This window comes from Phodopus roborovskii, unplaced genomic scaffold, assembly GCF_943737965.1.
Source record: "Phodopus roborovskii unplaced genomic scaffold, PHOROB, whole genome shotgun sequence".
Classification (NCBI taxonomy): Eukaryota; Metazoa; Chordata; class Mammalia; order Rodentia; family Cricetidae; genus Phodopus; species Phodopus roborovskii.
The window spans coordinates 27,858,332-27,884,150 of record NW_026126480.1 but is presented as its reverse complement, the minus strand read 5'-3'; the positions used below and the strand labels follow the sequence as shown (position 1 = coordinate 27,884,150).

Genomic DNA, 25,819 nt, shown 5'->3' with positions numbered 1-25,819 from the left:
TATGATGACAGTTGGGGTATACACCAATCTGATTACAGGGTTAGGCAAGTTCTAGGAGTCAGCTGGGGTCCTGCTTGTGGATACTTGGGAGTGACCCTAGCACTAGGTTTCTCCCTAAGCTCATAGTGGCTCTCTCTATTAAGATATCTCTTTCATTGCTCCTCCACTGCCTTCCTCCCCACCTCAACCATCTGTTCCCTACTGTTTTCCTCCCGCTTCCCCTCTCCATTACCACCACCCCGTCCCCAGTTTCCCAGTAGATCTCATCTAATTTCCCTTCCCAGGGCAATCCTTGTGTCCCTGTTAGGGTCCTCTTTGTTACCTAGCTTCTCTGGAGCTGTTGATTGTAGTCTGATTATCCTTTGCTTTACATCTAATACCCACTTATACTGTGTTTGTCTTTCTGAGTCTGGGTTAACTCACTCAGGATGGTTTTGCCATTCATTTACCTGCAAATTTCACGAGGTCGTCATTTTTTACTTGTTTTTTTTCCAGCTGTATAGTACTCCACTGTGTAAATGCACCACATTTTTCTTATCAATTCTTCAGTTGAGGGGCATCAAGGTTGTTTCCAGATTTTTGGCTATTAAGAATAATGCTGATATGATCATTGTTGAGCAAGTGTCCTTGTGGTATGACTGAGCATCAGTTCTTACAAATGAAAACTCTTAAGAGTCTATATTTTCCCTGATGTGTCATTATGATACATATGTATTACTATTGTATCCAAATCCTGTGCAACATGCAATGACTGACTACTTTTTTTTTTTTTTAATGTCTTGAGATAGTTATGTAGCCTAGGCTGACTTAGAACTCGTGTCATCATTCTGTTTCCCCTTCCTTCCCCTATATCTCTCCCCTACCAGCCTCCTAGTGTGGGATGTTGGTACTGACAGCTGATGTTTAGACTGTTTTCATTTACTCAGCCACAGCTCATCTGCTGCATGTCAAAGATGAAATACAAGCTGGCACAAGCCTGCCTCATTAATCCAACACACACAGAAATACCTTGGATTCTTTGAAAGCAGTTCATCACTGCCTGGGGCTGGAAACTGTTTTTTGTCCCTTTGTTTCAAGATTATTTATGAAACATTGGGTATGCAACCTTCAATGTGAAATCTTAATTACAGCCCTTTTAGATGATTTCATACCCTCTGAAGGGTATAAATTAAAAGAAGAAGAAGAACAGAGTGAACGAAAGGACACACTGTGGTGAACACAGCTGCCCTAGGTCTCAAAAGGAATCCAGCATCCGTTCCGCTCTCACTGTTCTTCTCCAGTCAATCATATGAGAAATATCAGACCCACAGGAGAGAGGTAAGAAGAACCTCTCCATCACTCTTCACCCACCACAGGGTATACTAGTGTCTGTAGCTTTCAAGACAGAGCCAGGTCCTAAGAGGACAGATATCCTGTGTTCATAGTACCTGGGCACCATGATCACTTGAGTTCATGCAGATAACTTTGTGTGTGTGTGTGTGTCTGTCTGTACCTCTGAGTGTGGTATATACTAAGCTTTGAACTCTTACTCACTGAGCCATGTTGCCAGCCTGACCCGAAGACATTCTGTGTAAGTTTGCAAAGACTCCACTGTGATCACATCATGATTTCATCATGTCCTATCCTGAGTTCAACTTAATAAAAGGCTACAGCACACTGAATCTATTCCATCCAGCAGCAACATAAGAAAAAGGGGCAGGACCAGGGAGATGGCTCAGTGAGTGAAACGTCTGCTGTATAAGCACAAGAACCTGAGTTCAGATCCCTAGACCCACATGAAAGCTGGACACGGTGGTGCATGTGTGTAACCCTCCTCACTGGAGGCTAGGTGGCCAACCAGTCTAGGTCAGAAGGTAAAAACAGTTCACTGAGAGAAACTGCCACCAAAATAAGATGGAGGCAATAACAAGGGATACCTGAAGTAGACCTCTGGATTCCACACAAGGACACTCAGACGAGTATGTCTCACATGTGCAAACACACACACACACACACACACACACACACACACAGAGAGAGAGAGAGAGAGAGAGAGAGAGAGAGAGAGAGAGAGAGAGAGAGAGAAGCAGAACTGTTGAAAGATGACTGGTTTTTCATTCAGTGACAAGAACTAAAGTGGCAAGACAAGTCCCAGGAACAATGCTGGGCCCAGAGAAGGCTCTCCTCTCCAGTCACTCAAGCCTCATTCCCACTCCACCCAGCTGCACCCGGCATCTTTTAACACCACAGAGAGAGGGGAGGGTAGATCCTAAAAGAGAACACAAGTAGTGAGTGGAAGCCATTGAGCTCATGAACAGGAGGTGAGAATTTGAAGCAGCTTACCCTTTATAAACCTAAGGGCAGCCAGCCATCTGTTTCCCAGCAAATAGCAGTGAGGGGAAAATGGCAGCATTTCCAGGATCTGTGCTGGGCGTGGCCTTCAATTCTGTGTACCAGGAGGGACAAGAGACTAGAAGGGATCACCTAAGGTACCCCCTGTCTCTCACTAGCTGGGTGATTCCAGGTAAAAATGAATTTCCCTGAGTTTTCAGACCTTCCTGCAAGAGAGTTGGGGGTGGGGAAAAGAGGGTCCAGTCTAGAAAGTTCTTCTCAGGGTAGAATGGGGTAATAAATGGCAAGCACTTAGTGCTGATGGCTGCAAACAACAAATCGAGGTGATGACAGCTCCTCTCACTTTCCTCCACCACCCTTTAAATTTTATCTGTCTGGGGCGCATGTGTGCATGTGTATAGAGGTTGGAGGAGAGCTTCGGGTTTCATTTCTCCTCAGGTGCCTTCCACCTTGTGTCTCTGAGACAAGGTCTCTTGCTGGGACTTGGGGTTTACTATTTGGCTAGGCAGGCGAGTTCATTCCAGGGATCACCCTGTCTCCGCCTCCCCAGCACAGGTAATTACCAGTCAATGCCACCACACTGGATTTTTACATAAGAGCTGGGGATTGAACTCAGGTCCTCATGCTCACACAGTAAGCATTTTATTGGCTGAGCTACTTCCCAGCTCCTCAATTTCCAATGGCCACTAAGACGGCAGGCAAGACAGAGAGGAGAGTCTCCTCTACTGTAACACTGGAATTGCTGCCAATCATCTCTTTGGCCTTTTCAGTTTACAGTGTACCTCAGCAAAGCCACATGTTCATGGAAACACTGTGTTCACTGTGGCCTGGCTAGGCATGGAGCAGCAAGGTAGGGGAAGCATGGAAGCACCTCAGTATGAATGCACCAGGCCCATGTGGCAAAACGAGTCATTTCCTACAGAGCAGTGTGAAGACCAGTCATGCCTTATGTGGGTGGAAGAAATGATGCTCCTGTCCTCCTCTATGCCCCAGGAACACAGACAGCAACTGATCTGTACTACCAGGGAGGAGAAGGCAGTCCAGTGCTGGGCCTGAGCCTTGCTGAGCAGCCATGCAAGCTGAGTGCCAGAGAAGAACTGCTCAGGATCTAGCAGGTGCTTGATGAAGACGGAGAACCTTCCAGAGACCAATGAGGTATTGCTTGACAGGTATAAACTAGACCCTCTTTCCTTTTCCCATGAAGTTATCAGTAACATAAACCTGCTCGAGAAATCATTGTAGAGCTGGTTCTCACATCCCCATCCCTCTTTGGCCTAGGACCAAGTGCTGAGTCAGTCACATCAGGGACCAGAAACAAGAGGGAGGTCACATGGGAGAAGCACTTGCTGTACAGAACACTATGCTGATACAGAGTTAACATGTACTGAGGTCTCTTCGGGTTCCGGAGCCCGGACTTGTTTCATCTTGTTAAGAAACAGTGGTTGGCAGCAGCACTGTCACTGTCCTCCTTTCCCATGCATGGAAACTGCAGTGACCCAGAAGATGAGAGCCACAGGCCCACATGGAGGTTAACGCAGAGTCTATGAGATAATCGGTCCCAAGCAGACATCATGCTTTGTTTCCCCTTTGGTGCTGGGGATTTGAACCAGGGCCTTGTACATGCTAGAGAAGAGCTTCACTGCTGATCTATACCCTCAGCCCCTTTCTAAATTTCCCAAGTTGTCAAGGGCAGTCTTCAACTTGTCCTAAGAAGCTGAGACAGCAAGTGTATGGCATGACACCTGCCAAAGACATACTTCAAAATTATATAACTTTGACTCCAGAGTCTTGCTCCTCAGTAAGGCCTGATTTACTGACTGCTAATCACTGTTAGGGAATCAGGCTGTGCCATTTGCTGGCCCCTGAGTAAAACTCAGGAACAGATGTCTTGTTCCCTCGCCTGTTCAGAACTTCTCTCTAGGGAATAAGTCCAACAGAATGGCCTTCCAAAAGCAAGACGGGTGCTGGTCAAGGACACAGTAATAACTGTGCATCTTTGATGTCCAACAGTGCTCTCTCAATGAGAACCAACCCCGTGTTTACCATGTGCTAGGAGCTCGGTAGAGTATTACTAAGCATTGAGAAGTACAAAACTAAGATAGAGACTCTGTCCTCAGAACACTTAAAATAGTTGGGAAGGCAGGCATGTATAAAATTAAATATATGTGGGTTAAGAATGTCTTAATTGAGGCTGTCTGAATTTACCATAAATGAGGAACAGATGAGAGCTCTGAAATCTGAGAGCTAGGATCGGTTGCCTCTCCTTTGGGACTCCAGGGAGCTGGAAGCCTGGGAGAGGTGTCCTGCAGCTGAGTCTGGAAAACAAGTAGCACTTAAGTATGCAAAGGAGAGGAGCACAAGGGGTGGTTTCTAAAACAAGGAGGAGCAAGTGCACAGAGGCCCTCAAGTGGTGAGGCTGGTACAGGGGCATCCGTTTAGCTGTGGGTACCTGGGAAGAAAATCCAGATATGGAAGAAGGGAAGAAAGGAGGGCTAGAGAGGGCCTTCAAAGGCAGGCCAGGGGCTCTTGGCTTCATTGTATGGGTTTGTCATTGTCACATGGCATGTTAGCCCAACTGTTCAAGGTAGTTCCCATGGTGGTGCTATTGGAAGAGCTAGATCTAATACAAAGTTTGGATCACTGGGGCGTGTCATCAAAAGTCCCAGTCCCTTCACTCTCTATGAGTGGTTTCACTCTGCCCTCTGCTGCCACCATGGTATGATTCCTGGCACGAAGCAACAATGACTATGCCATGGGAAACTTCCAACACTGGGAGCCAAAAACAAACATTTTCTCTTTATCAGTTGATTTTCTCAGGGATTTCATTGTAGTGACTGAAAGCTAACTAACACAGTATGCTGTCCCAATTCCTACCAGTAGGGTAGAGAATATCTCTCAGTTTGTAGAGTGCAGCCTAGCATGCAGAAAACCCTGGCTTTGATTCCCAGCGATGCTTAAAATCAGACACAGCAACACACATTTGTAGTCCTAGTTCTCAGGAGGCAAAGGCAGGAGGATAAGAAGTTCAAGTTAATTCTTTACCATCTTGCAGTGCTGTGGACCACTGTCCTCTGAACATTGTGGCCAGTACCATCTCCATGAGAACAGCTGAAACTACAGTAGAGTCTCAAGGTCAGGCTTGTAGTTTCTTCATGGGAGGGGCTGAGGAGCAGACCCTCACTTGAAGTTCTAGATACTCCTGCCAATACCTCCCAAGCTGCAGGTGCTAAAATATATAGGGTATAGAGGGTTAACCGAAAGGAAGACACCATCTATACAGATGTGGGGAGGTTGCCATCCATGTTGGGGTGACAGCTGGCAGTGATATTGCTTTGGGGTCACCCATGCTCTTACTCACACACAATGAACAATGGTTGGCCAAGTTGGACTCTGCTGAAATCATTACATTGGTTGGTCACTGGTGCCCTATCTGGGGTAAGTAGAATAGAATGTTTGTGTTGCCCCAGGGAAAGTTCACAAACCAGAGGGGAAATCCAAAAGTCTAGTTTTCTTTTCTTTTTTCTTTTTTCTTTTTTTTTTTTTTTTTGGTTATTTAGTTGTTAAATAATTTTAATTGTTTCTATTTTGCTTTGATCATACTTGATGACTTCATTTGAACATGAATCCTCCTAAATAAAAACAATAGAATGCTTTACAATAACATCAAGAAAACTAATCATCCACCTTTTCATCTGTAGAACATATATACAGATCCAGCATCAAAAATACTTGATAGACAATCTAAACATTGATGGGGCAAAAGTATACTCAGGGTGAAAACCCATTAAAAAAGAAACAACAGAGATAGATCATGGGCTTTCTGGAAAAACTGAAGTTAATGTTGTTCTTGTGAGAGACACTACCTAGTACCACCAAAGGACAAAGGATTACCATACTACACAGTGATCCCCACAAATTTGAAAAGTACTGTTCTATATGAATAAACATAAATATTTAGAAAGCAGTTTGAGAACATGTTCATTTAGCAAGACAACCCCATTAACACACACACACACACACATACACACACAGGTCCTGTGACTTCCCAAGCCCAAGCTCTGGGAACTGGTTTACAGTACTAGGCATGAATTCCCACCTTGGAAACTGAACTCACATTCAGTCAAAACTGATTGGTTAGGTATACCCTTAATCATTTGGCCACTTTTACACCAATGTGTTGTTTTGGAGTCTGAGTAGCATGTGGCAAAAGTCTAATTTTCAAAACTATGTGGGAAACAGCCCTCCAATCATCCTGTGAGAGGCAGAGAAGAGGAACCCTGAGGGACTCTGTGCAGGCTGCAGCAGAGTCAGTGGATGGGCTTAAGTAACGGGAGCACAGTAGTGATGAGCATACACCTCTCCCACAGTACTTAGCATGGAATCTAGAGGCAGTAGCATAGCATCTTGGTACCAGCTGGGGAGTCAGGTAGGAGGATCTGGAGTTCAAGATAAGGACTTTGAGGATAGCCTGGGGGTGCATGAGATCCTGTGTTTTTTTGTTTTTTTTTTTTTAAATCAAACTAAACCAACCAATCAAAAAGTTAGCCAAAAAAAAAAAAAAATGGAGAAAGGAGACAAGTTTACTATTAGATTTAACTGTCAACTTGACATAACCTAGAGTCACTTCAGATTAGCTTAATGAGAAATTATCTAGACCAGATTGGCCAGTGGGTGTGTCTGTGGAAGGCTGCCTTGACTATTAATTGATATAGGAAGACCCAGCCCATTGTGGGCACCACCATTCCCTAAGCAGGGGCTCCTCAACAGTATAAGAAAGGAGAACGCTAGCAGGAAGCAATGGACCCTGCGTGCATTGATTTCTCTCTGCTGTGGGTGTGAAATGACTCCAATTTCCTAGAACTATGATTTCTCAGCTGTGATGGGTTGGATCTGAACTATAAGTCAAATAACCCCCTTCCCCATGTTGTACTTCATCGGGGTATTGCCACAGCCACAGAAATGAAAGTGGGACACAAAGTGTTAAACAGCATTCACAACAAATGGGAATAGAACCAAGAGACCCTGCTTCACGCCAAATTGCCCCCAAAGAATGGTGGTCAGGAAGGCTAGGTGGCAGATAACCTCTCAGGGGCCCAGGTGGCCAGAGTTGGCTGTACATGTACCTTTATGTAGTACTAGATGTTGTGGCTCGGTGGGAGGCAGGAGGCAAATAGCCCAAACTCAGGCTTCACTTGCAAAGGAGTCACTCAATGGTACCAAGGACACGGGCTGCCATCAGACTGAAATGAACGAGCAAGAACTTAAAAATACGGACATTCCACCAAAACACTGACCTCAAAACACTTTTCTCTCTTTGCTTGATGAAGTAGGTTGGCCATTCCAGGGAGCAGAACTGGAAAGATGAACATTTCCAGATAATCTCTGGGGGAACCTGAAACAAGAATATTCCCACTGAAAATCCCAAGACCTAGGTTCATCTGAAAGACATTTACTGCCTAACAGAGAGAGAAGAATGGAAGGAGGGAGGGAAATATAGTCCATCTGGACTGGGGCTATAGCATCTCAGTTGGCCAAGTGCTTGCCTAGCATGCAGGAAGTCCTGGCTTTAATCTCCAGTACCCAATACACTGGGCGTGGTGCAGGCCTATAGTCATAGCACTCAAGTAGAATCAGGAGGATCAAAAGTTCCAGGCAAGCCTTGGCTACACAGAAAGTTCAAGGCAAGACTGGGAGGCCCTGTCTGAAAAACAGCAAAACAAACAAACAAAGAAACAAAAATGCCGTCTATGAGCTGGAGAGATGGCTCAGAGGTTAAGGGCATTGGCTGCTGCTCTTCCAGAGGTCCTGAGTTCAATTCCCAGCAACTACATGGCAGCACACAACCATGTATAATAAGATCTGGTAGCCTCTTCTGGCATGTGGGGCAAATGTGAAGACAGAACACTGTATACATAATAAAACTTTTTTTAAAAAGTGCCATCTATTCAATAGCATGATCTTACTTGTCACTGTCTGCTTCAGGTTGCTGAGTGGGACTGGGTTACTAAGAAACTAAACTTGGCCCTGTGAGCCTCTGGACTCTAGCATGGGGGGTTCAGGCCTACCTGAGTCAAGTTCTCACCTTCTTACAGCACCTAAGCAGTCACAGCACAGAGGTCAGTGTCTGCAGGAGCAGTGATGTGTGAGGTACAATGGGAACTGAGTCTAGAGAGCTGGGATAAGGAAGTACCATAGACAGAGCTTGACAGCCACAATAACCAGTGCTTGCCGGGGGCCCAGAGCAGAATGCACAAAACGAACAAGGAGAAAAAGCATAGGAGGGCCTCATGAGCTGAGGCTCAAAGGGACCAGCAGGCTGGACCTGGAAGCCTGACAACAGGACACTTTCTTCTACTCTGTGCATCTGTTAACCTTTCTGTTTCTAGCTTAGTATTTAGTAGAGTCACAGTGCTTGCTACCTTCTTTCTGCTGAGTGCTAACCTTTCAAAGATGTCAGAGATCCAGCAATATTCCTCTTATAAATGAGGACTATGGTGAGAAGGAGGTAGGTAGCTTAGCTCAGGTCCTGAGTTTAACCTCCAGCACCAGTGTGAACAAAGCCAGGTGTGGTGAGGTGGGCTTGTGATTGCTGGGAAAGACGATTCTTGGGGCTTACTGGCCAGCCAGCTTGGTCTTTTGGGGAGCTCCAGGACTGTCTCAAAAGACAAAACAAAATGAAGAGCTACAATGTAGATACTGACTTGTCTGACCACTCTCACCCTACCCAGTGAGTGTGAATATTACACCCCAAACTTATGGAAGATGTAGGTTCTCCTCCTTACTTACAGGTTTTGGGCTCTACTGTTTCTGCCTTCTTGGGAGGACAAGGCTCAGGAGGCAATACTGGAAATGGGTGCACTGGGAGATAGTGCTCCATGTTGAAGCCATGAGGAACCAGTTCCTCCAACGGTGTGACCTACAGGCAGTGGATAGGACAGTGAGTTCCAAAACAACCAGTAGTTGGATGATTTTCTTTATTTTTAATTTTAAAATTCAACTTATTTATGGGGGGCCTACAAGCATGCATGCCACAGCATATATGTGGAGGTCAGAGGACAATCTGGAAGTTGGTTCTCTCCTTCCACCCTTGAGTCCTAGGAACTGAATTCAGGTTATCAGGCTTAGCCGCAAGCACCTTTACCCATAGGGCCATCTCATCAGCCCTGGTTGTTGTTGTTGTTGTTATTTATTGGCTTTTTTCACCTAAGGAGCTACTTAGACCATAGCTCAAGTTAATAATTAAGGAAAACAATTGAGTCAGTCCCCAGGAGTTAGGATGGCTCGAATTCACTGAATGCTGAAAGATTCAGTCATAGGTTTTGGTGTGCATCATTAGCTGAAACAAAGCTTTAAAATAACTTCAGGTTAGGTCAGATGTTTTGATAATAGCTTTGAGATGAAAACTCTAGAAAACAAAGTACAGTTCACAAGGACACATAGCTGAGATAAAAAACTACAAAGCAGCCCAATTGTTACTAGCTGACATACTTTCCTTGCTAGGGTTGGTTGATGATCAAAGGTGACAATTAATTCCTTTAACCATTTCTGCCTTCAATCTTCTGATATGAAAAAAAAAAAAACTATTGATGAGTGGGTATGTGCCCTAAAGGTTTAAAGTAGAGCTGACTGATTCTTTTTCATATAAAAAATTTAGGTTTGTGATTCCTTTAATATTCCTTATAAGAATACTTCTCAAGATAAATAATAAAGTAATTGGCCCTTTCTTTATAACTGCAAAAATGCAACCTCCCTAAGAATGTCTTGCTTGCCTACATGGTTAATCTGTAACAAGCTGCTTGGGTACGTATGCAGATTGGTTCTTGGGATAATTTGTTTTTCACCTGTAATATGTGATCATGTTTAATCATGTTAAAGGATATGGAAAACAACCACACTGTAAATCCTACATTTCCTGAAAAACTTTGTTGGGGTATATTAGCTGTAGAAAAGGCATGTACAGTAGGAAAAACACAAAAAGAGCAAGAAGAATAGAGAATAAAGAAGAAAACCATGAACAGTATGAGTGTCTTTTTTCTCTAACCACTCAGATGGAACAGTCTAGTACACACTGATGCTGTGGATTCCTTTAGAGCACTATCCCCCCTTTAGAGCCTCCTTTAGAGGCTATCCCCCAGGCAGCCGTAGCACTCCCTTCTCAGAAGAGCCATACTGCAAGTTCTAGCTCCAGTGTCTCCCCTCTCTCCCTCCCAAGCCAGGGTGTGACCCTCAGGGTTATTGGTGCTACTCTTGATAAGGCCTGGGCAATACTCACTGAGCTCACTGTAACAGCAGCTTCCTGTTTCACTTTATATCCTTCTGGAAGGGTAGGCAGCTCAACTTCACACTCTAAAGGGAGGGAGAAAGTGTTCAAATCCACACTTCATTGACGTCTGTGATGCAATTTCCTTCTTATAATAGAAAATTCTTAAACTTTATTTCAGTTGGTAGTTTACATAAATGAAACAAAACTGCTCATTGCAGGTTATTGGTTTTGATTTATTTATTCAAGTAAATCAGTACTGGGATGGAACCCCGGGTTCTTCGGGGTAAGTGGTTTCCTGCTGAGCTATTACCCACCCACCCCCCCAGCCCCAGTAGGTTGATTTCTTTAAGGCACCTTATTCAAAATAAATAAGATGCTTGGTCCCTTGCATGAAAGTTTAGGCTTTATGTTAGGGTCCAAGACACTTTCCCACACACTACAACTTTAGACTTTGCCCAAACATTATGGTAACTACAAGGACAAAGCAGAATAAGACAATGATAAAGACAATGCCAGTAGAGTATGTGGTGGTTTAATGAGAATGCTCCTATCTTAGTCAGGGTTTCTATTGCGGCCACAAAACACCATGACCATAAAGCAAGTTGGGGAAGAAAGGGTTTGTCTGACTTATGCTTCCATATCACTATTCATCATCAAAGGAAGTCAGAACAGGAACTCAAACTGATGAAGAAGCTATGGAGGGGTGCTGCTTACTGGCTTGCTCTCCGTTCCTTGCTCAACCTGCTTTCTTATAGAACCCAGGACCACCAGCCCAGAGAAGGCATGGTCCACAATGGGCTGGACCACCCCATCAATAACTAATTAGTAAAATGACTTACAGATGGATCTTATGGAGGCACTTCCTCAATGGAGGCTCCCTCCTCTCTGATGACTCTTGGCTTGTGTCAAGTTGACATAAGACCAGCCAGCACAACTAACCTCTTGTCAACTTAACACACAAACACATCACTTCCCTTCCTTTCTTAGTCATCCCCAAGATATCACATTAAAAACATAAATAGCTGGGTGGTGGTAGCACATGCCTTTAATCCCAACACTTGGAAGGAAGAGGCAGGAAGATGTCAGTGAGTTTGAGACCGGCCTGGTCTACAAAGAAAGTTCCAGGACAGCTAAGACTGTTACATAGGGAAACCCTGTCTTGAAAACAAACAAACAAACCCCACCACCAAAAAAAAAAACAAAAACAAAAACATAAATATGTAAATTGCTGAGCGGTGGTGGTGCACACCTTTAATCCCAGCACTCAAAAGGCAGAGACAGCAGATCTCTATGAGTTCAAGGACAGCCTGGTCTACAGAGCTAAATCCAGGACAGCTAGGGCTGTTACACAGAGAAAACCCCTATGTCAAAAAACCAAAACCAAACCAAACCAAACAAAAACAAAAAACAAACAAACAAATAAAACCCAAAACAAAAAACAAACAAAAACTTTTAAAAGTCCTACAGTCTTTATAAATTCAAACACATTAAAACTTCTTTTCCTTTAAAATATCCAATCTCTCTAAAAATCCAAAATCTCTTTAAATTTCTGTCTTTCAGTTACGGGTTCCTGCAAAATTCAAAATTAAGCTAAATATTTTCTTTGAGAGGTAAAAACCAGTATACAATTACAATTGGAACCAAGCAAAATCAAACTCCAACAATGTAGTAAGTCAATGCCCAATCTTCTGGGCTCCTCCAAGGAGCTTCAGTCATTTCTCAAACTCTGCCCCCTGTAGCACACACAGCTAGCTGTCTTCTAGGCTTCTGCTGGCTCCACTCCATTGCTGCTGCTCTGGGCAGTCATCCCGTGGTACCAACATCTCCAAAACACTGGGGTCTTCTGCTGCAACCGGGCTGCACTTTCACCAGTAGTCTCTAGTAGGCTCTCTTAATGGTGCTAAGTTTCAATTTCTTTGCAAAACCCTTTAGTCCTGGGCTTCCAACTGCCACTGAGGCTGCACCTTCACTAATGTCCTCTCCTGACCTCTCATAATATCAAGCCTCTGTTGCTCTCCACCACCCCTTTGTGCCTTCAAAATCAGAAGTATCTGGGTGATTCTTACACTTCCAAATTTGGTTGCCAGTGTGAGGTATAGCCTTGGTCATCTCTAGAACATAGCTTGTGTATGCTGACTCTTAGGAAACACTTCCCAGAAGTGTTTCAGTGATGCTGGTCTCTTCTTAATCACTACCAATTTCTTAGCTCCAGCAGAACAGCCCTGGGTGTCCCAGCAAAGCAAAGATTTTGCTTTAGTAGTTCTGGTATCTTGTTAATCACAGCTGACTCTTCAGTCCCAGCTAACCAGAATGACAGACTTTTAAATCAAACCAGCAACTTCCTTCTGACACTTCACAGGCCTCCACCCTCTACACTGTTCTCAACATTCTTATCTTCTAGGCTCCTATAGAACAACCCACTGAGCTCTCAACACTGAATGCTCTTCTAGCCCAAAGTTCCAAAGTCCTTCCACAACCCTCCCCCAAAACATGGCCAGATATGTCACAGAAATACCCCACAATCCTGGTACCAACTTGTCTTAGGGTTTCTATTGCTGAGATGAAACACCATTACCAAATTTCAAGGTGGAGAGAAAAGGATTAATTAAGCTTACATTTCTGTTTTGCTGTTCATTATTAAAGGAACTCAAATAAGACAGGAACCTAGAGGCAGGAGTTGATGCAGAGGCCATGGATTGTTCAGCCTGCTTTCTTATAGAACTCGGAACAACCTGCCCAGGGATGGCACCACGAACAATGGACTGGGTTATCCCCCACCAATAACTAATAAAATGCCTTATGGCTGGATTTTTCCCCCCCCCCCCCGAGACAGGGTTTCTCTGTAGCTTTAGAGGCTGTCCTGGAACTCTTGTAGACCAGGCTTGTCTTGAACTCACAGAGATATGCCTGCATCTGCCTCCCAGTGCTGGGATTAAAGGAGTGTGCCGCCACCACCTGCCTTTATAGCTGGATCTTATGGATCCATTTTCTCAAATGAGGTTTCCTCCTTTCAGATAAGCTTAGCTTGTGTGTCAAGTTGACAGAAGACCAGCCAACACACCTCCCTAGGCTCATATGTTTGAATGTTTGGTCCACAGTTAGTAAAAGTTTTGGAAAGGATTAGGAGCTGTGACCTTTTTGGAGAAGGTGTATCAAAGGGTCGGCTTTGAGGTTTCAAAAGCCCACACCAGGTCCAGTCTCACTCTTTAACTCCAACTACACATCAAATGTAAGCTCTCAGCCATGTCTGCCCACCTGCTGCCATGCTCCCCACCATGATGGTCATGGACTCACCCTCTGATACTATAAGCAAGCCCCCAATTATAATTTGTCTTGGTCATGCTGTCTCCTCACAGGGAAAAAAAAAAAAAAGTAACTCAGACAGCAAACACTGAACAGAAACAGACTTAGAGAACATTCCATTCAAATTCGATAGAATAGTGACAACCACAGCTGAGCAAGGGACATAGATGTTCCTGGAATGCAATAATTGCTTCCCTGAAGGAATGAACAAAAACAAAACCTGTGTCAAGATCATTGTTTTCAAGACAACTGCTGGCTCACGTTGTGGCAATGAGGAAAACTTCAGTCTAGGCAAGGTGGTACGGATGGAATGACTGTATTCACTAGTTTCCTACAGCAGTAATAAAACACCATGACCAAGGCAACTTATAGGAGGGGCTTATTTGGCTTATAGTCCCAGCAGGCTGAGAGTCTGTCATGGCATGGAGAAACAGCAGCGAGCAGCAGGAATGGCAGCTGGTACAGAAGCTGAGGTCCCACATCCTGAACTTTAGACACAGAGCAGAGAGAGCATGCTACTAACGGTATAAGGCTCTGGAAGTCCATACTCCCTTCAACAAGGACACATCTCCTAAGCTTCCCCAAACAGTGCCATCCATTGGGGACCAAGTGTTCAACTAGCTGAGACTATGGGGGACATTCTCATTCAACCATGACAGTGACTGCATTAGATACAAGTTTTATTTCCCTGCCTAGTTGCTTGCTAGGTAGCAGACAATTTCTCAACATTTTTATGAAGCACCTAAGTACCATCTTGGGGACAAGCACACTGATCCACAGGTCATGAAAATATTGAAATTACATTTATTTATTTGTGAGGGGAAAACATTGTCACAGTGCTCATAGGTCAAAGGACAACTTGCTGGAGTCAGTTATCTCTTTCCACCACATGCGTCTCAGGTATCAAACCTAGGCCATCACTTGGTAGCAAGTGTCTATACCTGCTGAGCCATCCTGCTTGCTCAATCATGAGTCATCTTGATTCCTAATACCTGCTACTGCAATGTTAACAGGTTGGAGCATTCCCCATGGGCATTGTTATTGGGAGGGGATGAAATATTTAAGAGGTAGGGCCTCTTAAAGGATGGGATATTCAGGTTCCTTCCTCTGTTTTGTTGGAGTAGTTGTTTTGGATGGGGCAGTAGGAATTGAACTCTGACCCACACACTTGATAGGCAAGTGCTCTACCACTGAGTCCACTTCCTCTGTTGTGCTTCCCTCTCGTTAAATTAGTTTTGCTTTGCTGTGGTCCCACCATGATGTTCTCTGCTCTACCACGGGCCTAAGCAACATGGCAGTTGTGATTTGAATGAGGACTATCTCCCACAGGCTCATATGTCTGAAAACTTTATCTCCAATTGGTGGTGCTGTTTGGAGAGTTGATAGAAACTTTTAGTAGGTACAGCCTTGCTGGGGCAAAGTACATTATCAGGGGCAGGTTTTGCTTAACTTCCTGTACCCTGCCCCACTTCTTAGTAGATGAACTGTGAATTCTCTACTTCCTGTTCCTGATGCCATACCTTCTTGGCCATGATTGTGGACTCTAGCCCTCATAGTTATTTTGTCGCAGAAACTAATACAGTGGCCAGACCATCATGAATTAAAACCTTCAAAATAGTGAGCCAAAAGAAACCCTTTCTCTTTGTAAGATGATCACCTCTAGCACTTACTACTGGGATAGAAAGTTCACTAGCACACCCTTCATCACCTAAACATATGCTCCGAGATGTTCCTCAGATGCCTAAAATCAGACAGCACCAAAAAGTACATAAAGTATATTCTTTCCTATTCCTAATACCTCTAGCAAAATTGACCTCATAATTTATAGATAGTAAGAAATTAACAGCAGTAACAGCAAAGCAGATTGTTGTAACACTACCCTGGGATAAGTTATTTAAACTATTCTTTACTTCTGGAATTGTTCATTAAATAGTTTTGGACTACAGCTATCAATGGCTAACAACAACAAAAAACAGGTAGTAAAACCTCAGATTAAGGGACATAAATGCATCACACATTTAAGGATTTAAAACAATACAAAAGCTAGGCCTGGCAGCACATACCTACAATCTAAACACTTGACAGCTAAAGCAAAAGGATCAATAGTTGAAAGCCAGTGACCAGCAAGATGGCTCAGTGGTTGAGAGCAGAGGGCCCAGGTTCAATTTCGAGCATTCACATGGTAGCTCATAACTGTTGGAGAATGTTCAAGAATGGAGTCATGTAAGGAGATTTCTGAGTTCTTGTGAGAAAACTCCAAGAAATCAAGTTTCTTCAAAAACAGAATTATTCTCGGATTATGCTTTGTGCCCATCCCAGGTGTAGCAGATATGAATGAGTTTACTTCAGGCTATTCGCTACAACTGGCTATTTATATGCCTCCATGGAAAAGCATGTTTCTGCCACATGTGGCTTTCCCTTGTGATTGTACACTTTAGTCATGTGACTCCTCTGAACCCATAGAGTATAAACTGTCTGATGCTCTGAATAAAATTGGCTACTACATGAGAGCAGTCCCCCTCATTTATTGGTTTCATTCTTCCAGATCATCTCTAGAGTGGGGAAACAACTCTAACTACAGTTCCAGAGGCTCTAATGGTCCATTCTGGCTTCAGTGAGCACACAAGTATACAAGATATACAGACATATATGCAGAGAAAACCTATATATATAAAACAATTTCTTTTAATTAAAAAACACAGAGTTGGAGGTTAGCCTAGATTACCTTATCTGGTGAGATAATTTCTCCAAAAAAAAATTAAAACAAAGCAATACAAATATATTACCTGATAATTCTCTTGAGTTGGAAGTTTGTACTCATCACAAAGGGATCAGTCACTGCTGTGATCTTAACTGAGAACTGAGATACTTCTGATGTTTCCTAGTTATTAGTAGAACTTGGTTCGTTATGGCTGTAGGTCTAAAGTCCCTGTTAACCAAACTGTTGGCTGCCAGCTCTTAGAAATGGCCCTTTAGGCAGTCCACACATGGCAACCCCTACTTCAGTGTTTAAAAAGATCCAAGGCTCCTGCTTGAAACTCTGACTTCTGACAAGAACCAACCCAATAGATCAGACACATACCTCCCTACTTTAAAGTCAACTGATGGGTTTGGAGGGATGGTTCACAGGGCCTGAGTTCAATTCCCAGAAAACACATGGTGGCTCACAACCGTCTATGAGATCTGGTGACCTCTCCTGGTGTGCAAGCACACACGCAGGCAGAACATTGTACAGATATTAAATAATTTTCACTATTAAAAAAAAATCAACTGATGATGAACTTAACATCTGGAGTCTGCACAGATACACCCAGATCCATGTTTGAATAATAGAGAGGTGTGGCACTAGGTGTAAAAATTCTGGGGACTGTGTGAGAAGCCAGGCAAGTAGCTCCATGGCCTCCCTTCTTTCCCTCTGTCCTGAAACTGCTGAGATAGTGTAAATTTTGTCTATTTAGGTTTAAAATACGCATGTGTATACCTTTGTTAAGTTACAAAATATGTACTTATTGAAAGAAATGTTCAAGTAATTCAGAGGTTTTACAAAGATAATAGAAGTCACATCTGATCCCATAAACAGATCCAACAAAATATTTAAATAAATTAATTACATATGTGTAATTGTATCTGTAAGTGTTGCAGCTCTGAAGGGAAAGGAAGCCAAGCTATACCTGTGTTACAGCTCTGAAAAGAAATTATCCTAGCCATCAAAAGCCAGGAAAGATAACTTGGATGTTGGAAGTCAGTCAATACCTATAGCTCTGTTCTGGTGGGGGATGGTTCACCCATAGGTATGTGGCAGTTCTGCTCCTCTCCAAGAGAGCTGTCCCTTCTCTGCTCCACTCTGCTAAGGTGGTTTCCCTACAGAAATGTGGCATCTCTGCTCTTTGCTCTGGCAAAATGTGTTACTTCTCTGCCCAGCTCCACTCTGGCAAAGGAAGGTCTCACCTAAACCTTATTCAGGGGATTTATTGGGAGGGAGGAATCCAGGAGAGTGACTGCCTCTGCCAGGATGGAAAAATGTGGCTCCCAACTGAACAGATACAGAGCTTATATAGGACTTCCTAGAGGCAGAGTTTTTCCAGGTGAAGATTTTCAGAGTGGGAATTGGTTGGATTTTAATCCCTGAGTTTGGATAAGCCCAGAGACCAGCTGGATTTTGTGCTCAGGGATTGGTTTTGATTTTTTTGTGGGTTATTTTTTCTTCTTTTATTTTAGTTTTTAGTTTTACATATCAATCCCAGTTTTCCCTCCCTCCCCTCATCCTGCTTCCCCCACGCGACCCCCATCCTCTCCTCAGGGAGGGTAGGGCCTCACCACTATGAGGCCTGACCAAGTGTCACCATGTGCTCCCCCCACCCCACCCCTCATCCCCCATGTCTAGGTCAAGCAAGGTATCTCTCCATAGGAAAGGGCTCCAAAAAGCCAGTTCATATACTAGGGATAGATCCTGGACCCACTCAAGTGGCCTCATAAACTGCTCAATCCACCCACTCACTGTCACCTGCTTTCAGGGGGTCTAGCTCAGTCCTATGCAGGTTCTGCCGCTGTTAGTCAGTCCAGAGTTGGTGAACTCTTACTAGCTTAAGTCAGTTGTTTGTGTGGGTTTTCCCCTTATGGTCTTAAGGGTTGGATGGTTTTTATGCTGAGTTGTTCTGAGACAGAATATGTTTCTTTGGTTCTGATTTCAGGGCCAAAGTGTATTTCTTTCACTGGTCCTTTTTAACCTTTTGGCTCTGGCTTCAGGATCAGGGTGGACCTTTTATCCTACAGCATGTATACATATACTTATATCTGTCTTTATAATGTACATTGTTTTTCCCTTGTTTGAATATATATGTATACACACATTATATAATTATATATGTATACATATATACATAAAATCTCTGTGTGTGAGAGAGAGAGAAAGAGAGAGAAAGAGAGAGAGAGGGAGAGAGAGAGAAAGAGAGAGAGAGAGAGAGGGAGAGAGAGAGAGGGAGAGAGAGAGAGAGAGAAAGCAAGTACACATGCCACAGATGCGTGCACAGAGGTGAAAGGACAACCTTAAGTGTCAGTCTTCACCTTGGGTCAGGGTCTCTTTCGATATCTCTCTCTCTCCCTCCCTTCCTCTCTCTCCCTCTCCATTTCCCTCCCCCCACACACACACCAGGCTCACTGGCTGTGAGCATCCAGGGGTTCTTTGTCTATGCCTCCATCCCCTGCAGCAATGTCATAGTTACAGAAGTTACCATGCACAGCAACATGTGGGTAGAGACTTGAGCTCTGGTCTTCCTGCTTGTGTTGGCCTTCTTACTTTACCCACTGATTGATAGCTTTTGAGCCTTGTATTTTAAGTTTCTAAGTTTATGATTCTTTTATTATTTTATGTTTACTTGTGTCTATGTGCATGTGTGTGTATGTGTGTGCCAAGCATGCATATGGAGGTCAAAGGGCACTTATGGGAGTTGGTTCACTCCTTCCAACCTGGGTCCCAGGCATTGAACATAGGTCATCAATCTTGGCAACAAGTGCCTTAACTCACCAAGCCATCTCACAGTTCCCAAATTAAACTCCAAGGCTAGCACAAAGCAATGGGGTTCATCATGGTGTCTTTGTATATGTACAAGTGTCATCACATCTTGTTCTCCTTCGTGTCCCTCCCCTGGAACTACCTTTTCTAACAGTCTATAAGTTTGGTGAGGGAAGTGACTGGGTTTGTTTATGTAACAGCTTCCAAATAATAACTGCTGAACAAATGATGGATAGATAACACAGCAAGTTCCATTTGCACTCATTCATTAAATCACACCTACTGGTGAGACCATTTTTGTGCCAGGAGCCATCCTGAGTATTGACTATTGGGCCATCCCACAGTAGTACAGATGCTATGCCACATTTATTTAACAAGTAAACTCCCTCTGGATATCTGGTTTGTTTCCAGTATTCCCTTATTTAAAACATTGCAACATGAATATTATAAATGTCATTAGTTGTTAAATGTGGGATTGTCCTGTCCAAAAAGAAAAAAAAAAAAAAAAAGGCAACTTTCCATACAGAGAGTTTCCAACGGGCCAGAGAGATGGCTCAGTGGGTGTTACCCTTGCCACATAGGAGTGAAAACTAGAGTGTGGACTCCCAGAAATGATGTAAAAGCTAGGTGTTTGTGGTGGCCTGCCTGTAGTCTCAGTTCCAGGATGTAGAGACCTGGAATCTGTGGAGGGAGTTAGCTAGTGAGATTAGAAGAAAAAGGAAACCCCAGGTTCAGCTGGAGCTCCTGCCTCAATATATAGAGAATGAGCAAAGAAGAGGAAGCCACTTGATGTCAACCTTGGCCAATAAAGGCAAGCACATATATGTGCATGTACACCACCCCCAGTCCTTTCGTACATGTGTACCCATACATCCACACACACATATGCATACCATTCACACATATAAAATGTTTACAACAATGTATGTCTAACAGTGAGACTGCTCCCTAATTATTATCTTTATACCCATAGATTAGGGCAGCTCTCAGCCCTCACCCCTTCCCCCAAGTAAGTGACAATACAAAGACAATCTGAGTCAACCATCTGAGAATAAGAAACTGTGAAGTTCTAGGTCCTTAGTGGGACAACTATGTTACACCTATTCCAAAGGTGTGGGGCCCATTACAGACTTTAAGGGTCTGAGGTAGTGAAGACCTACTAATAAACAATATTTTCTGGACAAGACAGAGCCATTGCACATATGAACCTATAGTGGCTGTGACAGTGTATACAAGACCTGCATAAGATCAATCCAGCCAAAATTTGAGCAAGGATTGGGGAAAGGACTCACAAAGTCCAACCCCTAGCTAAGCAGCTATTGGCAACTGATGGCTATTGAGGAAGAGTCAGTTTTCTTTAGAGTGGTCCCTGGAGGGTGGCCCATGTTTTAATGGATGGGCCCCTATATCCACGCACACACTGGTAATACTAAGTGGACTCAGTGGATTTAAAACCAAAATACATGCAGTTGGAAGGGGAAAGTGGTTGGGAGGGGAACAGGAGATGTGGGAGAGGAGAAAGGGTGTGATCAAAACATTATATTCATGTATGAAAATCTCAATAAAAAGTGAAAATCTGATATATCTGAGAATCATCAGTTTCACCATGTGGAAAAATCTGTGTAGATTGCAGAATGGTGTTAGAACACAGAAAGGCACAAGAGAATTTAAGCAATGTGAAGAAACTGAATTTGGGGCTGGAGATCTAGCTCAGTGGTTAAGAACACTAGCTGCTCTTGCAGAGGTTCTGGGTTCAATTCCCAGCACCCACACAGCAGCTCACAACTGTCTGTAATTCCAATTTCAGGGGATCTGACACCCTCTTCTGGCCTCCAAAGGTCTCAACAGGCACACATACACAACAGCAAACACTCATATACACATTCAGGCAAAACACTAAAATGTAATAAAATAAATCTTTAGAAGAACATTCTTCACTTATGTGTGTATGCATACGTGTGTGTGTGTGTGTGTGTGTGTGTGTGTGTGTGTAGTCCAGAGGTTAGTGTTAGCAACTCATCAGTTGCTTATCTATTGAGACAGGGTCTCTTACTGAACCTGGAGTGTGCTAATTCTGCTTTATTTTCTGGCCCTGGAGCTCCAGGGATCCTCCTGTATCCACCTCCCCATCATAGAGGCTGGGGAATCAAACCCAAATTAGGGTCTTTGCATTACAAAGGCTCTATCAAGCAATTTCCTCAGTCCCAGGAATGTTTTACTTTCATTTATTTTTATTACTGTATACAGTGACCTGAGTGCATGTATGCCTGCATGCCAGAAGAGGGCACCAGATCTCATTACAGTGCTGGGAATTGAACTCAAGACCTCTAGAAGAGCAGCCAGTGTTCTTAATCCCTGAACCATCTCTCTCCACCACCCCCCACCAGGAATGTTTTCATTTGTTTGTTGTTATCATTTTGTTGTTGTTGTTTTCTGAAACAGGGTCTCACTGTGTGGGCCTGACTGGCCTGGAACTCATTTTGCAGACCAGGTTGGTGCTGAACTCATAGTGCTCCATCCAACTCTGCCTCCTAAGTGCTGGGATTAAAGGTCTGTGCCATCATGCCCAGTACCCCATGAATTCTTTAAACAAATGAAATGGTTTACCCACAGTTTGATCCATTCTTTTTGTTCTTTCTTTCATGCTGGATATTAAACCTGTGTGAATCTGAGGCAAGTACTCTGCCACAAAGCTACTCTCAAGTCTATTTTTAAGTGCTTTGGCACTTAGGAAAATTGTTCTCCGACCTGTGCTGTAAGCACTTAAGGAAATCAGGTGTGCTGTTTATAGAGTCTATAATCTCTCCATTATCAAAGAGTTTAACTGGAATTCATTGATTAAGGGAATTTAATGATATGTGTGTGCTAAATGAACCTTAATCTAAGAACCAATGGGACTGCGTAGGAAGCAGAGGAAGCCCGGAGTGAGTGAAATCCTGAATGGATATGTGATAACATATGCATGGCTGTGTCAAGGACACAAGAGCCTCAGACCCATGGAGCAAATGACAAAGCCTTCTCCCCAAGGGTGAAGATCAGAGGGGAATGGCAAAGCCTTCCCTTCTGGTCTGTGTGGATGCTGATGTGTGCAGAAATTGTCCACCATATTATTCTCTCAATAAATGTTTATGGCCTGAAGACTGTTACCCTACAGAGTGCTTACTGAGATAAGCTAAACCTGTCTCCTTGATCCAGCTATAAACCATAAACCCCACCTACTTGTTTATCTGTAATAACCTCTCTTCCTTGTTCAACTTTATATAACAAACATGCTGAGCTTCAGCTGTGCTGAAGTTTCTGCAGCAGAGAGTGCACACTATCAGCTCTTTGTCTTTTCTCCATTTCCTCACTGCCCCAGTCCAGTCCAAGTCCTTGGAGGCCATGGATAAACATTGCACGAATGGGTGTTCATTGTATATAACATTCAAGGGCTGGTGAAGGAATTTAGGGATCATGGGAATTGAGGCAGTCAAGATACACTGAGTAAAAGAGGTGACATTCCAAGATGGAAAGTAAGCTGCTGGTGTGTACAAGCAGCAAGAGTCATGCCTGACCCAGTAATAGTTTCCAGCAGCAATAGATACATGTGACTGAGGCAGGAGAACAACTCCTTGGGGAAAGCAGGGTGGAAGCTACTCTGTTCTGGGTTGGAAAGGCAGTGGGCATGGGAATGGTGAAAAGGGGTTGTGTGTTTCTTTGAGAAGCCTGGCAGAGGGGAACACAGACAAGAGCTGGAAGGAGATGAACTCAAATTAGGGCTTCCTCTGCAATTACAGACCAGAGTACGTGAAGAGATAAGCTAGCAGAGATGTGAAAGATGGGGCCATGAAGAGGAGGGAGTGATAGACCAAGATCCCAGGAATAACAAGATGGGTGGTACCAAAGCCCAGAGATCACTAAGCCATGAGTGGTAGGGTGTGCATTTCTGTGTTAATGTGTGCAGGAGTGGTCTTTGTTTTGAGACAGGGTTTGGCTACATAGCCCCAGCTGGCCTGGGACTCACTCTATAGACCAAGATGGCCCGAGACTCACAGAAATCATCTGCATCTACTTTCCAATGCTGAGATTGAAGGTGTGCACTACATGTGTGTTGGTATAAACAAATTGGATTTCCTGCACACTCCCAACTGCAGGCATCTTCTCAATAAATGTGTCCAGTGCTAAGTGGCAGGACCATTTCTTTGGGTTAAAACTTGGACCAGTGGATGTGGGAGGTGGGAGAACATACTGATGAACAGTGCCCACAGCAGGTTGGTATCATTTTCTCTGGCTGGTTCAGCTGCTTTGTTGGAGGAAGAAGCATTCATTCAAGGCTGACCCATGCTGGGATCTGACCAGTTGGATGAAGGACCTACTTTCTAATAACATGGAGGGCTGCTGAGCTTGAGAGTGATTAACTGATATATCAAGGACAGCAAGAGAATATTGATAAGCAGTAATCACAATGGTGTTAAAAATAGGAAATGAAGAGCTTCAAACGCTGAGGCTCACTGTTGCTCAAAACCATTAACATCACAAACCACTCTCTGATTTAATTAGAAGCACTGAAAGGAAGAAAGCTTACTTATAACAACACAATCTTGAGAATACAAAGGCTTTCATTGTTGCTGGCAAGATGAGGGAGAACATTGATGAACATTTACAAACAGGTTACAAGCCAGGTGCACACACAGCAACAGTAGAGCCCACCCGGAAGGAGAAAGGGCTTAAGTTAGATACTGACTGATGTTGTACCTTGTTTTCATGAAACTCAGCTCCTGCCAGGTCTACTGGCTGTAGTAATTTTTAATGGATTCATGCTAATCGAATGTAATAACTAACTTCAGGGATAAGATTACCAGAACTATATCCCCCCCCCCACACACACACCCTCCTTTTTCTTGGCTCTTTGGAGAGATTTTATAGCTCAGGCTGGCCTCAAATGCTGGATCTTCCAGTTTCAGCCCCTTGAGTGCTAGGATTACAGATGTGCACCACTACACCCAGCTCCATGCTTCCCTAAGAATTAGTTGCATATGCTCCATATGTTCTTAATATACAAAACTACATTATTTATATGTGTAAGAATTAGGTTTAGTTAATTCTTCCAGTTAGCTTCAGCTCTCAAGTTGACACAGAGTCATCTGAGGGAATCTCAACTGGGGGACTGTTTCAAACACTCTGGCCTGAGTACATGTCTGTGGGAATTTTCTTGATTGTTCATTGATGTGGGCAATATGAGCACTGGGCAGATGACCCTGGTTTACATAAGGAGAGCTGGCTTAACCACAGCCTGGGGGGGGTGGGTAGCCAGTATCATTTTCCATAGACTCTGCTTCAGGTTCCTGCTTTGAGTTCCTGTCTTGGCTTCCTTCAATTGTGGACTAGAAGCTATATGCTAAAATAAACCCTTTCTTCCTCAAGTTGCCTTTGGTCAGTGTTTTTATCACAGCACAAGAAAAATAACTAGAACAGTAATCTAGGTTGAAAGCATGGTGGCCATAGATGGAACCTATCATCACCACCTCATTGCTCAACAGCTATTACTTTGTGTCATCAATTCACTTGTTTATTAGAGAGCACTGAAACCCTTTGCCCCTGATTTTACCCAGATATGACAGCCTCAAAGAAACCGATTCCACAACAGAAGGCAAAGCAATTTTCTTTATCAACATTTATGTATTGATTATTTCAAAATCCAGCTGTTCCACCAGCACTCCCCAAATAATCACAGAGAGTTAATATTAATTATAAATGCTTGGTCAATATCTTGGGCTCGGTTTTAGCTCACTCTTATAACTTAAATTAACCCATTTCTATTAATTTTTGTGCTGCTGCCCAAGGCTTGTTTATTTACATATTTCCTATCTTGCTCGCTCTATATTTCATGGTATCCCCTGACTGCATCATTCTCTCTGCCGGGAAAACCTTGCCTAGCCATCCACCAATCAGCCCCCCCCCCCCAGGGTTTCTCTGTATTGCTTTGGAACCTGTCCTGGAACTAGCTCTGTAGACCAGGCTGGCCTCGAACTCACAGAGATCCAATTGCCTCTGCCTTCCTAGTGCTGGGATTAAAGGCACGTGCCACCATATCCTGCCTCAATCAGCCTTTCACTAACAATGAGAGCAACACATCTTAACAGTGTACAGAAGGAGTATTCCACAGCATGCTACAGTTCTGGTCCACTTAAGGGAAAGTTTCCCCAGCAAAAGGTCCAGTGAAAATGCCACACAGCACAAGCAATCTCACTCAAGAGCTTTATTGTGAAGGAAGAATCCAGGAGGGCGGCTACCTCTGCTTCAATGGTTCCTTGTGGGGTGGGACAGAGCTTTCCAGGGTGGCTTGGAATTAGTGGAATTTAGTGCTTGGGGGGGGGCTGCTCAGGGAAGGGTGGGAATCCATGCTCAGGGATTGGTAGGGTTTTGTGTTC

General features: G+C 43.7%; 1 protein-coding gene across 1 annotated transcript in view; it reads right to left on the bottom strand.

The window, feature by feature from the left end:
• The window catches only part of Iqck (IQ motif containing K), a 112,474-nt gene that overhangs the window by 84,911 nt on the left and 1,744 nt on the right, over positions 1–25,819 (bottom strand). The window contains exons 2-4 of the mRNA XM_051192795.1: positions 10,604–10,677; positions 9,118–9,247; positions 7,626–7,723 (exon numbers count right to left, since the gene is read on the bottom strand). Of these exons, the coding sequence (XP_051048752.1) occupies positions 7,626–7,723; positions 9,118–9,247; positions 10,604–10,677 (302 nt within the window). The remainder of the gene's footprint in view (positions 1–7,625; positions 7,724–9,117; positions 9,248–10,603; positions 10,678–25,819) is intronic.